The following is a 22,511-nucleotide window of genomic DNA, read 5'->3' as shown; positions in this document are numbered from 1 at the left end:
CCAAGAAAACCCCAAATAGGGTCACAGAGAATCAGACATGACTCTCCATCACAACCCTCATTTTACAGATGAGGAAACTGAGTCCTAGAGCTCAGGAATTCAGGGTCACAGACAGATCTGGGCTTCGAACCCAGGTCCCAAGCCCAGCCCCAGACTTCCTCCTACTTGCCTGCCAAGCCCTGCTTCTCCCTTCGCCTTGGATTCCCCTGCATGTGTATGTTCCTGGCACTTTCTTAATTTTATCTCTCTTCTCACATTCACTCCCTCCCCTGCTTATTTTAAACGTGTGTTTTTCGATGTCTGGCTCAGCTTCCCACCAATCCCTGTCACAGCCCCTGCCTTTCCCATGTTCTGACTGATGAGATGCTGCAGGCACAAAGTACAAATAAGAAGTAATTAGGTGCCCGATGAAACATACCAATGACATAATGACATGCAGCTTTGCCAGGGTCTGGGCTTCTCTTCTGGAGGACGTTCAGTGCTGCTGAAGGATCCCTCAGCTCTCTCTATGGGCTGTGGGCCACCAGCCGATGCACTGGCCAGACTTAATAATGTCTAACAGTTTTCCTGGGAAGAAGCTGACTTCGGGTCTTCCAGGATCTTACGCAAGCGGTGAGTCTTTGTTCTGCTGACACCGATCACAGCCCAGGAGCACCCAGTGGGGAGCGGGACAGGACTGGTGTGATTTCATGTTGTGGGAGACTCCCAGGCAAGGAATAGGCAAGGGCCCCCAACCTGGGCCCTGGGGTGTTTCCAGAGGGAAGAGTTTGTATACAGTGTAGGTCTCTCCTACCCTACGCCCATTCCAGGGGCTCACTCCGGAGAACTGAGGATTGTGGGGAAGGAGGCAGGGGAGATGGCAATTGGATGTTCCCTTTGCTGATATGAGTGACGTCGTTTTAGACCAAGCTTGAATCTCAGTATAAAAGACCAGTCACCTCTAGCCTCTGTATTTTGCCTTTCTTTGCCTGAGATCCTGTCAAGACTAATCAGAAGGCAACCAGAGTCTGCTTTGTTGCCTCAGACCCTCGAGGCCAATGACAGATGGGCTGAGGAGGAAGTCTCTGTTCTCTCCTCTCAAAAACATCAACTGCTTCCAAGGTCAGTGACTGCTCTGCACCAAGCCCGACTAAGGGTTGTCTATAGAATGGAAGGTCCTATGGAAAGTGACTCCTTCAGAGCCCCCTCGACCCTCAGAGACTCCCTTCTCTATGGGCCAGCAGATGCTTCTCTGTGCCTTGGCTTGTGTGTGACTCTGGACCAGATGAAGCCTGCACTGTCTCATGCCCTAAACTGGACATAGTCGGGTTTCCTTCATGACAGAATGAACCTGAAGTGTGACCCAGGGGCCGGAAGTGTAGGGAGCCAGCATCCATTCACTTGGGAGCCTCAGGGCAGTGTCACTGGGTTGGAGAAATCATAATGGAAGAGGGAGAAGCCCCCAGACCTTGGAGAAGAGGGATGAGGGTGACTGTCAGAGAGGGAGCATTCCACAGAGCTCCCCCCAGTGACATACGCTGACTCTATGACCTTGGGGAAGTCAAGCCACTGTTGGGGAAGTCCCTCCCACTGACCTCCCTTTGAAGAGCCTTTTGGAGAATCCATTGACTGCAGTACCAGCCACCGCCTACTTCAGACTCAGACCTTTGCCCTCCACTCCTCAACAACAAGGCTAGCATCCTAGCGGCCCTAGGTCACCTGCAGGTTGGGTTAGCTCCCCAGCCAGCCTGATGTTTAAGGAACCCTTTTGTGTCATAGGGTATTCAGAATGAATGGAGCTTGCAATATTTGCCTCAGAGAAGTGTGGTGAAGATAAAGAGGGTGATATGTGTAAAGTTTATCACAATCTTCAGAAAGACTGACAACATAAACTCAAGGGAATGAGATTTCTCTCTGGTTAGACTTTGGAAAAACTGCAAAATGGAAACAAACCAGCGTCGGAAGTTCCCCTTTTCTTTGGCTGTCTCATGAGATGCCATGAACATCCATCATCCCCGCCACCAAGCCCTGCCAGGGCTGCATCCAAGTGACCAGCTCCAGACCCCAGGGTCCAGAGATCTGTGGCTCAATGCGGCCATCTGTGCCAGACATACTGACCATACCTGAGCAAGGGTGAGCCTCGCAGGGGCAGTGCTGTTCCACCCCGGGGCATGGCATTTCCCCTCTCCACACCTTTGAACACGCGTCTGCCAAGTCTGCATGTCCTCTCTTTTCCCTCTCAGATCCCTTTAATGCCTAGCTCAAGTGACACCGCTTATGGGAATCCTTTCCTGCTTTCTTCAGTTGTTAGTATTCTGCTCCACCCCCAAATTACCTTGCAAACATTTCATAGTGACTTATCAGAATATCCTGTGTTACAGGAGAATGCAAGCTCCTTGTGGGCAAGTATTATTTCATTTTTATTTCTGAATCCCTAGTGTCTCCTAGTACAGAGTTTAGTACACAACAGACATTAATGATTGCTTGTTGGATTAGGTTGGATGGAACAGCAAGGCTGAGAGTGGGGGAAGCCCATTGAGCCCAGAGGCCCCAGAGTCTAGAAAGGGTAACTTACATTTGTCCTGCAAGGAGTCATGGGGCACCTCTCCCTGGGGACTCTCCTCCAAGTCTCCGTAGTGAAGCACTTTGTGATTGGGCGACAGCCGACAATACCAGAATTTGTCTGTGGGAGAAAATACCAGTTCACAAGGTGAGTGATGATTCCCAAGACTCACGACGGCTACGCATACCAGCCTAAGCAAATGGGTTGTGTGTGAGTGTGAGTTTCAGTTCTGCAAGGATTACCTATGTCCAAACTGGAGAGCCCTGCTCTCCAGTCGGTCAGTGGCACCCTCATCTCTGCTCTGCCGCTGCCTGGACAAGAACAAAGCATTAATTTGGCACTTACTCTGTGTCAGCCACTGTGCTGAGTGCGGAGCAGTGACATCAATGAGAAAGTGACTCTAACCGCTAATCTCTGGGAGTCCATTCTCCTATTTACATTACCCGCGATGCAAAAATGCACATGGAACAGTCTCCTATGAGAAGATGGAGACAGAAAAACGTGGAAACTGACAGATAACCTTGCTTGGGGGGGCATTTTTCTATTAGACTGTCAACTCTGCGAGGCCAGCGAGTGCAGTTAAGTCACCTTTAGTAATATGGCGCAGTGCCTGGCACAGCAGCAGATTCACCATTAGTCTCTACTGAATCAGTAACAAATGGTGAATGGAGGAACAGGCTGACATGAATGGACCCCAGCTGGGGAGGCATTGAGAGGAAGAATTCCAATGGCTTCAAGCTTACGGAGGCCATCAGACTGAATACGTGCAGCTCAATGACTTGAACTTGAGCATCATCACTTGAGCAGTGACCACATCCCGCAAATTCTGACCGCCCATAGGCCCCCCTTTCTGCCCTCCTCTCTGCTTCCTGCCCTCAGCTGTCTAGTGAGACTATGGAGTCACAAGGTCATCTAATCCAAGCCTGTCATTTAGAAATGAGAACACTGAAGCCAGGAGGGAAAGGACTGGCTCAGGGACACTCAGGTAATACTTGGCAGACTAGGGATTTTAACTCAGACTTCAGGACCCCAGGTTCAGCACTGTCCTTTGAGAGCCGAAGGGACCGGGGTCTTGGGAAGCATGGGAGGCTGGGAGTCCATGTCGAGTCCCCCACCTCAGCCAAGAGAGACATCAGTGGTTTGTTGAGTCGAGAGGTCTTGGACAAAATTCATGAATATTAAATGAATGGATGAAAAAATAATTTCTTAAGCACTGATTATGTGCTGAGAATTGTGCTAAGCGATGAGAATGTAAATGAAAAAAATGAGACAGTTCTTGTCCTCAAGTAACTTACATTCTAATGGGGTAGGGCTGGGGTGGGGAGAGAGATAAAGTGGGGGAGGGGGTTTGAGTTGGGACAGGTGCAGGGATGCTGAGTGAGACTGTAGGGACTGATACACTGATCCTTCCAGAAGCCTGGAATTTAGGATTAGGTTGAGGACTGTGCTGGGAACAAGAGATGGAAAGCTGGGGGTGGGGGAAGGCATTTTCTCTCTGGTCATGGCAACAAATATGTACTAGTCTGACATCTCTTGAATGAAAAATTTCATTTTAAAGAGAATGAAATTTTCCAGGTTAAACATTTTTTTTTAGAAATATACCATACTTAATCTTAAAGTGGAAAGTATTTTAAATAGAAATTAAAAAAAAAGAAACTCTTGAAAACCCACCATGTAGGAGCAGGCTGTGGATTTCCTACCTTGGGAAGTTACAGAGGGAGCTCATGCCTTCTTCCTCTATCCCCCCTCCCCCAGAATACATGGAATGGGCCCTAAAAGAAAACAATGGAGGCCCAATGTAGGGATGTTGGGTCTGGGAGAAGGAGCTGGATAGCGGCTCATCGTTCCAGGAAGTCTCACATTATGAGCTGATCACGGCTCATATTTCTGTGAGAACATTTGGAAGAGGAAAAGCCATGATTATACCCAGCGTTCCTTCTATGAGTTTCAATCAGGCAAATGTATCATTATCTGTTTTCCATAGGGAGAAAATATGATCGCATCAATCCGACGTGAGAACTCCAGAGAAAGGAGGGGTGGAAGATTTGGGTTGTCATAGTAGCACTTTCTATGGTCTCCCCTCGAGGGTGGGATGCTTGAACCAGAGTTAAGATTTAAAGTCGGCTCTCTCTGGCTCTGCCTTCAGGGCTTGCCTCCTCCTTGGGAACATGCCCTTAGACCAGGCACCTCAGCCTGTCCTTTGACCTGAGCTATGGAAGCCTGGCCCTGACTCAGGATGCAGGCGGAGGCTCAGCCAGCCAGTCAACCATGGTTTAAAGTGCCTGCTAAGTGCCCGACATCATCCTGCCTTCTATCAGGATCTCATCTTCATTTCACAAACTGAAATTTGTAGATCAGTTGTTGAGGGGGACTAAAAGAAGGGGAAAATTATCAAAATTACTTTAAATTTGGTCGTGGTTTCAATAAACATTTCAGATAAGAGAATTCTCCAAAGTGGAGGGAAGAGTGAGGACAAATAGGGAGGCTGACTCAAAAGAGGGTGGGCCTGGGAATTGGGGGACTTGGGTCAGATCATTACTAGCCAGTGACCCTGGACAAGTGACCCAACTTCCCTGAGACTCAGTTTCCTTATCTGTAAAGTGGGTATAATAATGCTTGGTCTAGCTAGCTCTAGGGGAAAGGACTTTGTGCGCCTTCCCATAGTGTTCTGGAAGGGCAATGATCCCCATGCCACAGCTGCAGGGGAAATGAAAAAACAAAAAACAAAAAAAAAAAGGAAAACCCAAACTGGTGACTCAGAATTTCCCTCCAAGAGGCCTTTCCCCAATTCAGCTAAGAATGCAACCTGCTAAAAATGTGTTTGATTCATGAGTTAGAGCAGAGCGGCTCTGAGCCCCGTGAGTCGAATGGCTGCCTGAGCTGGCCAGGACAAGAAGAGGGCGGGTCTCTCAGGAGGTCCAGGCTGCTCCCAGCTGGGGAGCTATAAGGGCTATTGGCCCTGCCCTCGCAACCCTGATGGGAGCAGAGGACAGGTTTCCAGGGGGTTCTTACTGTAGCAAGCCTGAAGCTGGGTGAATCAAGTAGACTGGACACCATCTTGTCATCTAAGGGCCTCATCTGCTATGGTCTGGTGAACAATGGGCAGCGCAGGCCAGCGGTCACAGTTCTAGGTAACAACTACAACAGGCCTGCACATGGGCATGTGTGTACGTGTGTGGGAGGCAGGTAGGAGTGCCATCTTGGAAAGACATACATTCTTTAAATTAGGGGCACACGCCTTCCCCTATTTCCCACAGATAGATAGTCCCTAGGGGTTAAGAACCCTTGCCTCATAACAATGATCACAACGAAACCTCCTAACTAGGGGTTCTTAGAACTGCAGAATTCAGTGCAAACACAGGAGGAATGGCATATGTCAACTTTTATAGGCTGTGGTTTTGATTTCAGAGAGCGTTCAAGCTGGCGCATCTGACATCTTAAATACTGCAGCAAATGTGGTCAAACATAATCTGCCCACCCACCCATCCACCCCTCTCCCTGTCCACCTATCTAGCCACCTTCCTACCCAACTATTTACCTACCCATTTTTCCTACATACTCATCTATCCATCATCCCATATGTCTGCCCTACACAAATGCCATGCCCAACCATCCTACCACTCACCTAGCCACTCATCCTTACAGGTCTCCACTGACCCATTCACCCCCTTCCCAGCTATGCACCCATCCACCCAAACAACACGTCCAGAAGGCTCACTGTGTTCACAGCACTTGCTCTAGCAAGGGCTACAAGAACAGCTGGAGTTCAGACAGAGTAATGTGCTAGACGAACACAAATTACCCAGATATCTGGCTTCCATCTGTCAGGCACAGTACAATCCAACAACAGTGAAAGGAAACATGTTTGTTTTCTCTTTTTTGGTTTGGGGAAGTAAGGAGCAAACACACATTTTCCACATCCCCCAGACCATTAGTACTTTGGGAACTAAAGCACAGAAATATCAGCTCTTTCACTGGATTCTCTCAAAAAATCCCATCTGACAAGGATAATCACCCCTATTTTACAGATGAGGAAACTGAGTCTCAGAGTGGGGGAGGGACTTTCCAAAAGTCTAACCAGCCACTAAGTGGGTGGCAGGCATTGAACCCAGGTCTTCTTGTCTCCAAGTCCAGCTCTGCTGACTAAGACACCTTCCCCTCTAACGCCTCTACTTCGTGCCTCCCTTGAGGTCAATACTCCGTGGATGACCGAGCCAAGTCATGTTGGGTGCAGCTGACACAGTGTTGATCTGGGAGGACCTGAGTTGAAAGCCGATGCGGTCCGGCTTTATATTCTTTACAGCCCTCAGTTGGTCCGCTGTGTCACAAAGGAGATGCGTAATTGTGAAACTGCTTCTAAAAAACCGATCCTTCAATGACTTGAACATCGAGTTTCCCCCGGTGCAGCTTTCTTCTCCATGCATCTGTTCAGGTCCCATCCCATCATCTCCTCCAGAGCATCAACACCTCTTCACACAGCATGCATGCCACGGGCTGAGGTGGGAAGCCCCGACGCTTGGGTTCTGGTCTTTCTCATGAGATTAGCTCACTAGAGAGATGGCCACAGATCTGTTCCATTTTCTATCTGTTTGTTCTCCTTTCAGTTTTGTCCACACATGTTCTGGAGATGATGGGACTCCGCTGGATCTCATGCTAAGATCTCTGCAGAACTATTTTCTCCTCTAAGATTTTTTCTGTTTAATGAGACAATGCTGTTGGTAATCTTCGGCAACCTTCCTCCATAAGGCCACATCTGCTGAATTCAGTTAGCTTCCTTCTTTGTATCATCCCGTTTGGGGCTGGGACATTCAGCACCTCCCCACTCTCTAGTCTCTGTGATATGCAGGCTGGATGCCTCTGGGGGCCCCACATCTCTGGTCTCTGTCATTTTTGATGCCCAGTCTGATTTCCCAGTAGAGTTTCTGCCAGGCTTCCAGGTATTTACTTTTGCATCTAACAGTATATAAGCACACAGAAACTGACTGAGCTGCGAGCATCTTGCCAAGTTCTTCCCCACGTTCTCACCTTCTCTGTCCTCTGTAACAGATGCTGCCCCTTGGTTCCAATTATCTCTAGGGGGGTCTGTTTGCTCGAGCTCAGCGTTCCATGAAATTGTGTTTCTAGTTGTCTCTGGGCATGCCATGAAGCCAACTCCTCAATCTGTGTTTTTCGGAGGTGAGCCGAGAGTGCCCTTCTGCTCACCTGCCTCTCCTCTAAATCTTGGGGTGTCATTTAGACCTAGGAAGGACATTGCTATGGCCACAGCTTGGCTTCTCTAAGAGGCTGTCAGCTTGCTGGTCACAGGACAAAGATCATCCATTCAGAAGACTAACAGGTGAGTTAACGTTATTGATGGTCTGAGAACGGCATAATTCTTGGCACCTTCTTCCTCCTCAGGCAACAAGTCACAGTCATTTCTAAAGCAGAGAGGGCAGCATGGGATTGAAGCCTGTTTTGTGTTTTGGTCCATTTTGTCTCCCCAAATTATCACCTGGTGCTCAAGCCTGTTGTACTTGGTAAAGCCAGTGCTCGGACAGCAGGTACAAGAAATGGTGTGGAGTCATGTGACAGCTGGACTCAGAGTCATGGGGATCTGGGTTCAAATTCTGCCTTAGACATTCATTAGCTATGTGACTCTGGGCAAGTCACTTAACTGCTCTGTGCCTCAGTTTCCATATCTGTAAAATGAGGGGAATGGACATGATGATATCTAAGATCCCTCTCAGCTCTCAATCGGTGAAGCTATGATCTTAGAAGGCAGAACTGAACTCATATTCAAAGACTTTAGGGATTGGGAGGCTACAGCCTCTGAGAACCCTGGGTCAATCCCACACCCCAAGGACCTTCAGAGTCAGACTTTTGTCTAGTCTTTGTCTTATGGCAAGGGAAACAATTGTTCTCTCCACCTAGCAGCTCTTACTTCACAGAGGACAGCCAGCCTGAACACCACAGGACCCTGGGCTTAGATGGGTCTTAACTTAAGATATTCACCTGTCAGAGAGGAAAACTGAGGCTCCTGCATGGGACATGACTGGCCCAAAGTCACACAGGCAGAGCCATCATTCAAGCCCAGGTTCTCCAATTCCAAACCTACTCCCCTTTTGCTGCCTGTTGCCCCTTCATTATCGAGGGGCTTAAATAACCTCCAAGCTGACTCTGGATGAAAGCACTGCTTGAATGATTCTCTGTGAACCTCCCAAACCAAGGTACACCCAGAGTTCCCTGCTTGGGGGCATCATCCTTCCTCTTTGGAGAGGCTGGAGGCAAGATGCACAGTTTGGCTTCACAGCTGGCAAACCCCTCTGATGATGGGGCTCATTCCCAGTACCCAAAGTGCTTTTAGGGAGCTGCTGACCCAGGCAGCTGGTGCAAAATCAGAAAGGGATGGGATGTTTTCAGGGGAACGGCATGAAATAAGAGGCCTGACCACCGCTCACCCAGGGGACCTTTCCATGTGATCTACAGGGAAACCTGCCCATCCATGACTTGTCTCTCCCCCACTAGAACATGTGCTGCCTGAGGGCAGGAGCGCCAGCCTGTTCTCTTTGCATCCTTAGCATGGCGTCCAGCGCTCGCTCAGCAGAGGGATGTGTTTTTTCATTCATTTTCCCTGATGAGTCACTGTGTGTTGGAGCCACACTTAGGAGAGGCCCACAGGACCTAGTTAAAATTGTTGTTCATTCATTTCAGTCCTGTATGACTCTTCATGACCTCATTTGGGCTTTTCTTGGCAGAGATACTGGGGTGGTTTGCCATTCCCTTCTCCAGATCATTTTACAGATGAGGAAATTGAGGAAAGCAGGGTGGAGTGAGTTGCCCAGGGTGACATGGCTAGGAAGTGTCTGAGGCTGGATTTGAACTTGGGTCTTCCTGACTCCAGGCCCAGCATTCTCTTTAGCTGCTCTGCCCTTAAGACACAGTGATACCACCACCACTACTGCTGCTGCTGCTATTACCACTACTACCACTGCTACCTGCTCTATATACCAGGTCCTGCACAGTTTTTAATGCCTTTGAATGTACCTGGCATGTGCTGTGAGTCTGCCCTGAGAGGAGCAGTGGGAACCCACAGGCTGTCCATCAGGGAAGGGCTATCTATAGTTCACAAAGACTCTTAGCTAAGGCAGAAAGGGGTGGAGATTAGGCTCAGTGGACGGAACACCACATGAATGAATTCCAGGATCTCTGAAGCATTGGAGCAGGGAGCTGAAGATGCCGGGTGTTGGTTCAAGGATGATGGGGCCTGGCAGGGCGGTGCCTTGTGTTTGATGAAGGCATCTCTGCCATCAACCATCCACTTTAATTTCAGGGCAATGAATGTTTGCTCTCAATCTCATGGGGTAGTGAAGTGCAAAGGGGCCTGGAGATGGAGTCAGTGGCCCTGGGTTCAAATCCTGCCCCTGCCCCTTGTAATGCTGGTTCTAGAGCTAGAAAGAACCCTCAAGGGCATTAGATCCAACCCCCTCACTTGGCAGAAGAGGGCACACGGGCAGAAAGTGTCAGAGGCAGAATCTGAACCCCGGGCTCCTTCCTGGCTCCTTCTGGAAGACTGAGGAAATACCACTTCCCTCTGGTCCCAGCTTCCTCCTCTGTGACCTGTTTGGACCCAACATCTCCCAAGTTTTCTTCTCACTCTGGACTGATGAGGCCCCTGTCCTTAAGAATGAGCTCACTGTGATCTCTTGGTTCAATGGATGCTCAAATAAACAACAGAGGAGGCAGAGAAAAGCTGGGCTTCTGAGCACAGCCCGGACAGGCCAGTGCTCCAGGGGCCACTCATGGCCTTTGATGGCAGCACTGATGCCCCAGGAGCCGACCAATGACTTTCCCTTCTGGCTCCCATGAGCATGGGCAGCAGTGCGGTACAGTGGGTAGATAGCAGGCCTGGAAGCCAGGAAAACCTGGGTTTGTGTCCTGTCTCTGACACGTCCTGCTGTGTGACCCTGGGAGAGTCACTAGGCAATCTCTGAGACTTGCCGCCCTGCATCATGAGGGGAGCTCCCTTATGGAGGAGTCCCCCAGAGCCAGGAAGTCACAGGCCCAATCTTAGGCAGTCCCATCCATAGCATAAAATCAGAAACTGAGGCTGAAGTACCTCATTTCACACACGGGAGGAAACTGAGACTCAGAAAAGGATGGTGAGATAAGATCATGGCCATAGAATGGGAAGGGAGCCGCCCTTAGGCTGCTTAGCCCAGCTCTCACAAATGAGGAAGCTGAGGATTTGAACCCAGACCCTCTGCCATCAGAGTATTCTTTCCCCTGAGTTCAAATGGCCAAGTGGGAATGCATTTCCCTTTAGAGACAGATACTAAAGGAGAGCTATGGGGGACAGCTTGGAATCCCCATCGACTTTCCCAGTCCCTAACCCAGAGTGTGTGAATTTTTTTTTAAAGTATTTTGACAATTCATCTTCCATGTAATTGGTTTCTTTTGCAGTCTCATGTATTTCATTGTATATCTTTAAAAACATGATTTCTGAGAAGGAAGGCGTCTGTAGGAGTTTCCAGAGTGCCGGGGGAGGGGATGTCCAGACACAAACAAAGTTAGAAGCCCCTAGAGAAGGTCCCTGTAAGGCCGCCACCTCAGGTTCAAATGGCTGCCTTCCCCTTGAACTCCTTTGGAGACCCTCACAGGCTGCTGGACAGAGCTTCGTACAAGGGTGGATGGCTTCCTCGCCCTGCCCCCCTCTGTCTCCCAGCCTGGAGGCCTCATTCCCTTCACCTCCTCCAGCCTCAGTGACTGAGTTGACAACCACTGACCCAGTCTACACCTGTCCGTGGATGTCTGGCTTGGATGGAGCTCTACTCCAGGGGCTTTCCTGGGACTCTTCATCCAATTAGGGCAGAAGAAAGTCTACGATTTGATGGAACCTTGCTTCAAAATCCACATTTCCCTAAAGAATCATGCCTAGACGTGTCCTCACCAACTCGCAAACCCTGATTAAAGCCTGGAGACACTGCGGTCGAGGTGGGTCCCTGTTTTTCAGCAGCCAGTTGCTGGTCTCCACTGGCTATATGCGCAGTGGCTCTATAGGGGAAATGACTCCACCCACCTCCCCCTCTACCTCAGACCGATGGCCGCATGCTCCCCAGGCGCCTGCGACGCCTAATGCATTTTCTTGTGCCTTTGGGACAGCGTGTTCCCATTTATCACATAGAAAACGAGGAGGAGTCACAGGCGGCTGATTAAGTCTCCACAGCTGTGGCATCTAGAAAAGCGCTTTTCCGCAAATCTCCAGCTTCCTGGTAGTCCCAGCTCCGAGCCCCCCTGATCCCTGGCTGTCGCTGTCTACCCCAACATCTCTGCTCCTCGATGGTGTGGTAGACCATGAGCTCCCTGAGGACAGGGCCCGGTTAATTTTGGTCTTTTTGCCCCCAGCACCAAGCCCAGAGTCCGGCTCATAACCGGTGCCGGTGGATGGAAAGGCTGTACGAATCTCAACATTTCAAAGGGGCCTTGTCACAGCTGTGAGAACACAGGTGGAAGGACAAGCCGTGATGTTGACATCCATGCACACAAGGGTGATGGTCAGGGAGGGCCAGGGCTTGGGAACGGGGCTGGCTTATGCCTCCTGCATGGCCCTTCCTCTACGGCATAGAACTCTAAGAGGGAGATACCGGATGGGAGCCCAGGAGCTCGGATTTGACAATGCTTGGCTTGGTTAAGAGTTCTAGAAAGTTGGCGCTGGGAGGGACCTTCAAGGAGGCCTGGTCCGACCTCATCATTTTACAGATAAGGAGGCTCAGAGATGCCAGAAGCCCCACGGCCAGGGTTGACCTCAGGCCCTCTGACCCCCAATGCAGCGAAGAACAGGCAAGCATTCTGATTTTCTAAAGTCTGAGGGAGATTTTAATATTATTAGGTGACCCGACTAGGTTAGACACCCAGCTGTGTTAGAGCTGGGATGGACCTTAGACAGGGTCTAGCCCAATCCCTTCATTTTATTTATGAGGCAACTGAGGCCCAGAACGATTAAGCCTCTTGCTGGAGATCGGCCAGATTTTGTAGCAAAGCCAGACCTAGAGCCCGTCACTCCGGACTGCCAGGCTACTAGAGAGATGAGGAGGCTTGTCAGGGAATACTGTGGAAAAGGAAGCTTTCCAAATGAACCTGCCCAGGCCTCTCCCATTTTTCCTCTCCTGGGGCCAAGCATCAAGCCTGGCAGCCCAGAGTGCTGCTACCTGCCCCTTGGAATGGAAGGCTCTGCCCTGGGCAGTACTTGACCCTTCCTAACATTCCCCTGAATATAACTGGCGGGAAGGCTGGGCTGGACCTAGCAATGACTTCTGCTGAGCCTCCTGCTGTGAGCCCAGCTGTCCTAGAGTCCTGTATTTCCATGGGATTGGGGTGTTGGGGTTGGAGCCAGGTGATGAGGGGATGGGGGTCTGCACTAGGAGGTGGCACAGGCATCTTCACAGATATGACCTTTGGGGTCAAGGCTTCTCAGAAGAAAATTCAAGAGTTTTTCAATGAATGAGAACAGGTTTTTCCTGCTGAATCCTCCCAACTCTGCATCCTACAGGGCTACAGCTTTGCTCTAGAAGGGGACAAAATGGGTAGAATTGTATAAGACCCCCCCCACAATCATGTAAATTCTAAAGGAACATGTCACAGGAAAAACAGCCAGAGGGTGGTGTGCACCAGCTCTATAGAAATGAGCCTGGCAAGAAAATACCAGTCCCACCTAGGAAGTGCCCTTCAGCCCTCTCACAACAAAGTCTCCTTCTCCAGAGGTGGCCTTTTCCACTTCTGAGCAGTTGTGATGATTACACCTGGGTGAAATCGGTATTTCTACAACCTAGGAGCTGGAAGGGGCCCCAGAGGCATCTAGTTGCACCTCTTCCTTTCACAGGTAAAGACACTGAGACCTGGAGAAATAGTTTAGACCAAGGAAGGTCATACAGCGAGTCACTGCCGAAGGTAGGATTTTAACTCAGGTCCCCTACCTCCAGAGCTGGGGCTATTTCCCAACTTACTGGTCTCAGGGGGAGTCCTAGGTCCGGTCCATCCCCCACATGACTGCCACCCAATCCTTGGGCCCTGCTCTTTGCCCTACCCTCTGAAGCACCTCTTTTCTAGGCTGAACATGTCCCATTTTCGTAACAGATATTCCCACGGCCTGGTGTTGGGTCCCCTAAAATTCCTGGTCCCTCTCATCTGGACCCATGCCAGCTGGTCAATGTCCTCCCTCAGGTGTGGCCCTTGGGATTGGCTACAACATTCCAGATGTGGCCTGGGCAGGGCAGAGGACAGCAGGACCACCTACCTTTTCCTCCTGCCCCTCCTCCATTCTGATCATTCTACTTCTCCAGTACTAAAGTTTAAAATTTCACAAGCTTTTGTGGTTATCATGTCACTGATAACTGAAATGGAGCTTACAGTGCCCTGGGCTTCCTAGATTCCAACATGAACTGCTTTCTGGCCAGGTCTCATTCATTTTGCATTTGTGAGATTGATTGCTTGGACCCACATCCAAGGCTTTACATTTACTGATGTACCCTGATACTTCACCTTATTAGACTTGGACACGCTGAGTCTCTTTGGATCTCAAGTCTTCATTCCAAAATGTTGGCTCCCCTTCCTAGCTTCTGACATCTGTTAATTTGAGGAGGCCACAATCTATGCTTTCATCCACCAGCGGGCCCAGATCCTCAGGGCACTCTGCTAGAGACTGCCCTTACCCTGAGCATCCTTCCATTCATCATTATGCTCAGTCTGTCTTCCTGGTCACTCTGGGTCCACAGAATATGAAAGACCTTATTAAATACCTTGATGAAGCCCCGGAGCATCCACCCTCATCTCTGAGTCCACTGACCCTTCCCTAAGGTCTACGTGTAAGACCTTGCCTCCAGGCGCCCCCCAGTCCCAGAAGGAGCCCACTGGCCTGGCCTGTTCTCCATCATGACTGGTGTGCTATGGGAAGTGCATTTCTCTGGCGGTTTTTATTTAGAGTGTGGCCAGATACCTTGTCTCCGCCGGCTGTTTAGTTTCCTGAAGCAGGTGCCCTCCACGAGGCGATTCAGACGCTGTTGTTTGATCAGCTCTAAGATTTCAGGCTGGATCTTCTCCTTCAGTTCCCTGTTAAAAGCCAATAGAAAACACAGAACAAATGTAGGGGGTGATGGTCACTAAGGTCAGTGCTTTACTCCTCCCATTCCCTCCCCCCAAGTCAGCTGCCCCAGGCTCTAGGTATTTTATGGGTCAGAATCCTTTCCAAACCATAGTTCATGAGCCCCAACCAATGTATTTTACTTTTACCAGTCTGCCATAGGATCTATAGTATATTAAAACAAACAAACAAACAAACCAAACCAACCCATGACATTTTAATTAAACAGCAAAATAAATAAAGTGATAAAATATTCTTCCCTTATTCCAAGCCCCCAAATCCAAAGCACAGGTTGAGAAACAAAGTTTGGTTAGATGTGTAATCCTGGCAACTGATTCAGGGATGTCTCTTTTTTAAAAATTATTTTTCTCACTTAATAGTATTTTTTTCCAATTACATGTAAAGAGAGTTTTTAACATTCATTTTTATAAGATTTTGAGTTCCAAATTTTTTCTTCTTTCCTCTCCCCCCTCAAGACAGCAAGCAATCTGATCTAGACTATACATGTACAATCATATTAAATATATTTCCATATTAGTCACATTGTGAAAGAAGAATCAGAATAAAACGGGAAAACCACAAGAAAGAAAAAAAAAACAAAGCAAAAAAGGGAAAATAGTATGCTTCTATCTTCATTCAGACTCCATAGTTCTTTCTTTGGGTATAGATAACATTTTCCATCATGAGTCTTTGTCTTAGATGCTTGCATTGCTCAGAAGAGCTAAGTCTGTCTATCTGTCTAAAAACGATGAGAAAGAGAAAAAACAAACAAAAAAGAGCAAATAGTATGCTTCAATCTGCATTCAGACTCCATAGTTCTTTCGCTGATATAGATAACATTTTTCATCATGAGTCTTTTGGAATTATCTTAAATCATTGTATTACTGAGAAGAGCTAAGTATGTCTGTCTGTCTGTCTATCTATCTATCTATGTATCTATCTATCTATCTATCTATCTATCTATCTGTATCAAAGTTGATCATTGCACAATGTTGCTATTACTGTGTACAATGTTCTCCTGGTTCTGCTCACTTCACTCAGCATCAGTTCATAAAAGTCTTTCCAGGTTTTTCTGAAGTCTGCCTGCTCATCATTTCTTATGGAACAATAGTATTCTATTACATTCATATACCACAACTTGTTCAGCCATTCCCCAATTGATGGGCAAGGGATTAGCCTCTTAAGACAGACACCATGAACTTTGTCTCTCCCTGCACATCCCCAATGGGTCTGCAGGACCATGAGACTGAACCTGCCCAATTGCGGACCCCAATGAAGCCAGCTTGAATTTCTGAAACACCTATTAACTTCTGTTCTTTTTTTCCTTTTCCAAAATTCTTCAGGAAATAATCACTCTGCCTCCCAATAACATGTATACACACACATCCCAACACCCATCCCTCCCCTTGGCGTTCAAGCTTAAAACTGCACTAAGTCTTTTGGGACACCCCGGGTAAGTCTCTGTAAGAATATTTCTTCTTCTAAATGTGCCAACACATAAAAATAAATTCCATATTTTCAACATTGTGTTTTGCTCTAGAAGGCAAACTAGGAGATTGCATGTGTTAATCAGAACAAAAATGTATGGATAGCCCTTTACCACCACCATGAATTTCAATAGCACTTTAGGGTTGGCAAAGTACTTAATGATCTCATTGAAGCCTCACAAAAACTCTGACAGGCAGGTGCGTTTATTAATTTCCATTTTACAGATGAGGAAACTGAGGCAGATTAGGTTATTAAGTGACTGGTCCAGGGTGGGCAAGTCACATAGACTGAGGTCACATTTGAACTCGGGTCTTCCTGACTCCAGCGCTCTATGCACTGTGGTGCCACTTAGTTGTGCTTGTGAACACTGGTCCCATTCAGAAACAACGTTATTTTTTCTTTAGTAACAAAACCTTGTTCTATGCCTCAGTTTGATCATCTTTAAAATGGGACTATCGGTGCCTCTGGAGAGCCCAGACCATCGGACTTTGAAGGAATGAAGGAGTGAATTCAGCTTGCCAACACATTCTGAGTTAATAGAATGTAATGTCTCAGCACTTCAATGGTTCCATAATCTCATTGTGGTTTGGGTCCCCCCTCCACCAGTGCAGATAGCAGCCCATCTGTCTTTTCCTAAATCCTTCAGAAGCTCTAACCAACCAGACGCTCAGCTCTGGGCCTTGCAGGCACTCATGGCTCCAGGGCTGTCCAGCTGGTGGCCCCTAACTCCTGTTCATGACGGGACTCTCTGGTTTGTTACCAGAAAAAAATCGTTAAGGTGAAAAAATGCAACCCCTTTCCCTCAAATAGAAAGCAGACTTCACTTTTTTTTTTTGTTTTTTGTTTTTATTTTGTTGTTTTTTAGGCAATTGGGGTTAAGCGACTTGCCCAGGGTCACACAGCTAGTAAGTGTTGAGTGTTTGGTCAGAGACCAGATTTGAACTCAGGTCCTCCTGACTTCAGGGCCAGTGCTCTATCCACTGCACCACCTAGCTGCCCTCAGATTTCACTTTCACACATGAATGTGCTACAATCGTACTGCCTAAGACATTTAGAGTTCTAGGGTGTAGAGTCACCTGAATCAGAGCTTTAGAAATAGTGAGTCATTCACACAGAGCCATTCAACAGGGCCACACTTTGGGTGTGAGGTGGCCTTTAGCTGCTTGAGAGTAGGAATCATTTCCTTTTTTGCATTTGCCTCCCTAAAGCCTGGCATATAGGAGGTGCTCATGAATGCTTGTCAATTGATTTAAATTCAGACTTGAAGAGTTTCTTTGAACAGTGAAAAAATTAAAATGAAAAATAAAAGCTCCTGTCCCCTCCTTCTCTGAGCCTATGTGTCCCTGAGGACCTCTAATGAAGGCACACTATTTTCATTCTGCTGCAGAACATGCTGTTTGTACAGCTTGATCCCCTACTCAGGTCTGAACATGACCCTTCACTTGGCTAAGCTCTTGATGGCCCCGGCAGGTCCTGTGAGGCTGAGGGACTGGCAGGTTCCACTGGGCCTGGCCGTCGGTGGGGTGCTTGTCCCTGGAGGTCAACCTCCCCAAACATGGATAGGCTTGGCCCTAGACTGGCTGCAGCCACAGCAACTCCTGAGGACCCCCAGAGGTGAAGTCACTCTCAGACCAACTCCAACGCCATAAATACCAGGGCCCCCAGGAACCCAGGCTGACTCTGCATGCCTCCCTGCAGTGTAGATGGTGTCTGGAAACCATTTCCTCATAATCAAAGGTGACCCATTGGCAGGGCCAACCTTGGATTAGATCTTCCATGTGCCTGATTGTTGGCAAGTTATCTCCTCTATTGGAACGTGAGCTGCTCAAGGCTAGGGGATGTGTTAGCTTTTTTCCATCACCAACACTTGGCATAGTGCCTAGAACATTTTTGTTGTTGTTAAGTCATCTTTCAGTCATATCTGACTCTTTGTGGCCCCATTTGGGGTTTTCTTGGCAAGATGCTGGAGTGGTTTGCCATTTCCTTCTGCAGCTCTTTTTACAGATAAAGAAACTGAGACAAACATGATAAAGTGACTTGCCCAGGGTCACACAGCTAGGAAGTGTCTGAGGCGGGATTTGAACTCACAAAGATGAATCTTCCTGACTCCAGGCCATGCACACTATCCACTGTGCTACCTGGCTGCCCCTGGAACACAGTAAGTACTCAATAAATCCTTGTTGACTGACAGCAGTTGACAGAGCTAACCTGGTGCTACTCAACTGTGATGAGTAAACTTCCTAGGGCACATTCGACCCTGGGCTGACATTTATGTACAGGAACACCGCACTCATTGGAGAATGTGTTCTGGGAGTCCCTGGCCACTATCTCCTGTTATCTGATATGCTGATGCCTCTCTGTCTTTGGAGAGGAATATGGAAATGCAGCTGTCATCCTTGGCTTGCTCCCTTGATGATGCGAAGGCCCCTTAGGGCTCCATCTCAGGCTCCCCGATCACAATCATGGAAGTGATTTATTATCAGCTCTCCTGATGGGGAAAATGGACTCAGCAAACTGGCTACTTCCACTAGCCTTGGCTCTGGTTGAGGAGGGGTTAGGGAGTGGCGCACACCCTCACACCCAGCAGTTAAGTCACTGCAATAGCGAAGAGAGGAGGACTTAGTGTGGGAGAAAAATCATCATTCCAAGAGTTGGGGAATTTCCCATCTTCATCGACAATGCAGAACTCTAGCTTTTACTGATGATCTTCTCTATTTCAAAACTTATCAGTATTTAGGACAATGTCTGGCACACAGTAAGTGCTTAATAGATGCTCTCCTCCCTCTCTTTCTGTCTATCTCACCATCTATCTATTGGTCTATTTATCTTGGATGAAATAGATTAATTTAGGGGCAGAAGCTAAAGAGATACCATAAGCCAGGAAACCCACTTCCTAGGAGACACAGTTTTTAATTAATTTTTTTGATGTTAGCACTTGACAGAGGTAATCATGGCAGGATGGGCTAGCCATGTTGTTTGAATGCCAAATGCATGTTTCCCTAAAAGACTATCTTGTGGAGAATTCACATAAGGCAGGCACTCACATGGAAGTTAGAAGTGATACAAAGACTCTCTCAAGGTCTCTCTGAAGAACTTTGAATCGATTGTGAGACCTGGGAGACACTGGCATAGGACAGCCCAGCATAGTGTGTTCACACTAAAGAAGGCACAGTGCTCCATGAGCAAAGCAGAATTGGAGTAGCTCAAAAGAAACATGAGATGCATAAACTTAGAGACATCTCTACTCCAAATGTTTATATGGAGTATTTGTGCCCAAGCTGTGGTAGAGCCTTCTGAACTTGTACTAGTCTAATCAGCCACAGTCGGACACAATGTACCTTGATATCAACACAGTGATGTCATTTTGGCCCTGAGCCTGACAGTGATGTTATTTTGGTCCTGATTCCAACACAGTGATGTCATTTCAGCCCTGACCCTGACACAGTGATGTCATTTTGGTCCTCTTCGAGAACAAAGGACAGCAAGCATATCATGCCGGACCATCTGGCATTAACTTCCAGGTCTTCAGACTTCACACACTCCCTCTTTTCTCTTCCACTAGATGCCATCACTAAGTTCTCTTTTATATTCAGGTTGCCCACTAGGATTTGTCTACTTGGAAGGAAGACGGTCCATTGAAGGGTCTGCTCCAAGGACTGCCACCTTTAAATTCCTATAACTCAAAAGGACTCCAGAAGGCAATCTGGCAGAAATGGATATGGAAGAGATGTCCATTCTAAAATAAAAAGGCACTAAGCTCAAAAGTGTATGGACCACAGGACCAGATCAGGCACAAGTTTTGGGCTGGGCTATACCTAAGTCACGTTCTAAGAAAAACCCTACTGGGGTCTAGATGAAGCCAAAGTCATGGGTTTGGAATGACCATGTGGGTGACTTGGCTTTGCTCTGTTCCCTAGCTGTAGACTGTACCCTTCACTGCAGCATGGTAAACAAAGGCCGCTGCCCATGTGGAAGCCTGGGCCAAAGGAAGCTACAGTAAGAAAGGCAATCCTATCCTCCCCCATGGAGTAACAACCCTATGCCTATACCCTGCTGGCACTGGGTCACCAAAGGATGTCATTGTCAGGCTCTGGATATTAGGGGGAGCTAGGGTCTGTCCAGAAGGCAGAACTGGCCTGGTCTGAGGTTTCTTCCATTCACTTGTTAAGCTGACCACTAAAGATCCACACCACCGCCCACTTGGCCTCCCCACTGGGGCTTGTCTGTGTTTGCCATCAAGACAAGACAGTAATGGTTTCCAAATGCTGTTTTCATTAGCCCAGCTTCTTCTGCCCATTAACATTGCAACTGAGTGTTGGATGTCCTTCCCTTACTCATTGAAACTCCCGAAGTGGAAAGTAATTAATGGTACTATTCTGAGGGAAATAATCAAAGACCAAGAAACAGAGCAAAAGCTCAATCTGTCCAGACCTATTGGAAACTTCCTCCTAAACAGTATCTGCTCATTCTTTGATCATTCGACCAATAGGGCCAATTTCTCTACAACGGACAGCTCCCAGTACTCAGCACAGTGCTGAGCAGATAGTAGGTGCTTAAAGAATGTTTATTAACTGAATGCCTGACTTTGAGGAGAAGGAACTGTTGGTCAGAGGTTTTGCAGGACAGGACAGCACCCATTCTGAGTGCAGCACCTGGGTGGTCCCTGCCACTTTATTAACAACAAGGGGATTTTGTCCTCTGCATATTCTAAAACTCAAATACATCTCTGCCCGTTTTTTCTTTCATTCTTTTTTTGGGGGGGAGGGAGAGTGTGTGTGGTATTCAGCTCCATCACAGAGATGGCCTGGGGTAATGGAGGGAGTGCTGGGCTGGGAGTCAGGAAGATGTGGGCTCAGGTGCCCCTCAGACGTTTGCCAGCCAGGCTTCCTTGGGGGTCCTTTAGCCTCTAATGCCTCAGGCACCTGCCCAGCATTCAGTGAGTAAACCACATGAGTCATCATGTGCCCTTGGGGAGGGCACTCTCCCACCATAAGAAATTTCCCATGATGGGAGTTCTTCACTGACAAAAATCATAGGCTGTTCACACGAGCATCTTCATCACGCTGTGAGGTGGTTTCTGTGAGTAGGAGGACAGTGCTCAGCCCCCAGTAGGTCCTGGATAAATGCTTATTGAGTGAGTGAATGAATGAACTAATGAGGCACACTTTTAACTGTAAAAGGTGAAGTCACATTTTCTCTTGTCCTGTGTTTTTCTTGTTTTTCCTTTGTAATAAACCTGCACTTTGAGGCTTCTCTGCTTCATGGATTGTCACCAAAGCCACAGAGGAACCAGCCAGTGTCTGAACTGGAAGGAGGGATGGGAAACCAGGAGGGTGAGACCATTGTCCTGACACTAGGTGTTGCTGAGTGAGAGGAGCAGTGCAGACACGTGGGTCGCTGCATGGCCTGGAACAAAGTCCTGGCTGCAGAGTCACTGAAAATCACTTGAGTCAGACTCAAACATGATCCTTTAATCTTGCCTTCTGGTTTTAAGCACTAGCTAAAGAATCATGATCACCACCACCACCACAACAGTATTTAAATAGTACCTGCTATGTGCTAGTCACTGTGTTAAGTGCTTTACACATATTATCTCCAGTGATCCTTACAACAACCTTGTGAGGCAGATGCTACGATCACCTCCATTTTACAGTTGAGGAAACTGAGGTAGAACAAGGTAAAGTGACTTATCCAGGGTCACCCATCTGAAGTGGGATTGGAACGTGAGTCTTCCTGACTCTGGGCCCAGCCCTCCAGCTACTGTATTAGGGAGGACGATAAAAGCACCTTGAATGTATACAGCAGCTCACACACAGCCTCTCAAGAAGGTCACTGACTTGGGTTCAAATACCGGCTTGGCCACTTACTTCCTGTGGGACTCTTGGCAAGTTGCCTCATGGCTCTGGGTCTCAGTGTCCTCATCTGTGAAGGGGTTGGTCAGGATGATTCCCTAGGGCCCTAGGAGCTCTAAATCATCACTCTTGATTATCCCATGCAAGGATACGGGATGTCGTTCCTCTTACGTCTCAGGCACCCAGGCACCAGCCAGTACACTACGCTCTTGGATCTAATGCTGTCTGCATCATTCCCTCTCTGGTAAGTCACTTAACCTTGGGGCCCCCAGGCCTGGCCTCCTGCTGAGGCCCCTGCCAGTCCAGCTCTGGGTTCCTGGGCTCCACCCTTCGGGATCTTCTGTCTGATCTTGGAAAAGGTTTCCTGAAGAAACCCAGGGAGAACTTTGTGCCCCCATCTGGGAGGTTTCCTGGTGTGTGTGCCAAACACAGGAGGGAGGCAGCCCCTTCCCTTGCCCTCAGTCCTGCCCTGCCCTGCCCCAGTCCTGTGCAGAGCTGGGCCTTATGGGATTCATAA

General features: G+C 48.2%; 1 protein-coding gene across 1 annotated transcript in view; it reads right to left on the bottom strand.

The window, feature by feature from the left end:
- The window catches only part of ELMO1 (engulfment and cell motility 1), a 333,348-nt gene that overhangs the window by 16,481 nt on the left and 294,356 nt on the right, over positions 1–22,511 (bottom strand). Inside the window, exons 18-19 of the mRNA XM_027835911.1 lie at positions 14,511–14,623; positions 2,555–2,662 (exon numbers count right to left, since the gene is read on the bottom strand). Of these exons, the coding sequence (XP_027691712.1) occupies positions 2,555–2,662; positions 14,511–14,623 (221 nt within the window). The remainder of the gene's footprint in view (positions 1–2,554; positions 2,663–14,510; positions 14,624–22,511) is intronic.

This window comes from Vombatus ursinus, unplaced genomic scaffold (genome assembly GCF_900497805.2).
Source record: "Vombatus ursinus unplaced genomic scaffold, bare-nosed wombat genome assembly UNPS02014817.1, whole genome shotgun sequence".
Classification (NCBI taxonomy): Eukaryota; Metazoa; Chordata; class Mammalia; order Diprotodontia; family Vombatidae; genus Vombatus; species Vombatus ursinus.
The sequence above is the reverse complement of the archived record's forward strand: the minus strand, read 5'-3'. Positions and strand labels throughout refer to the sequence as shown.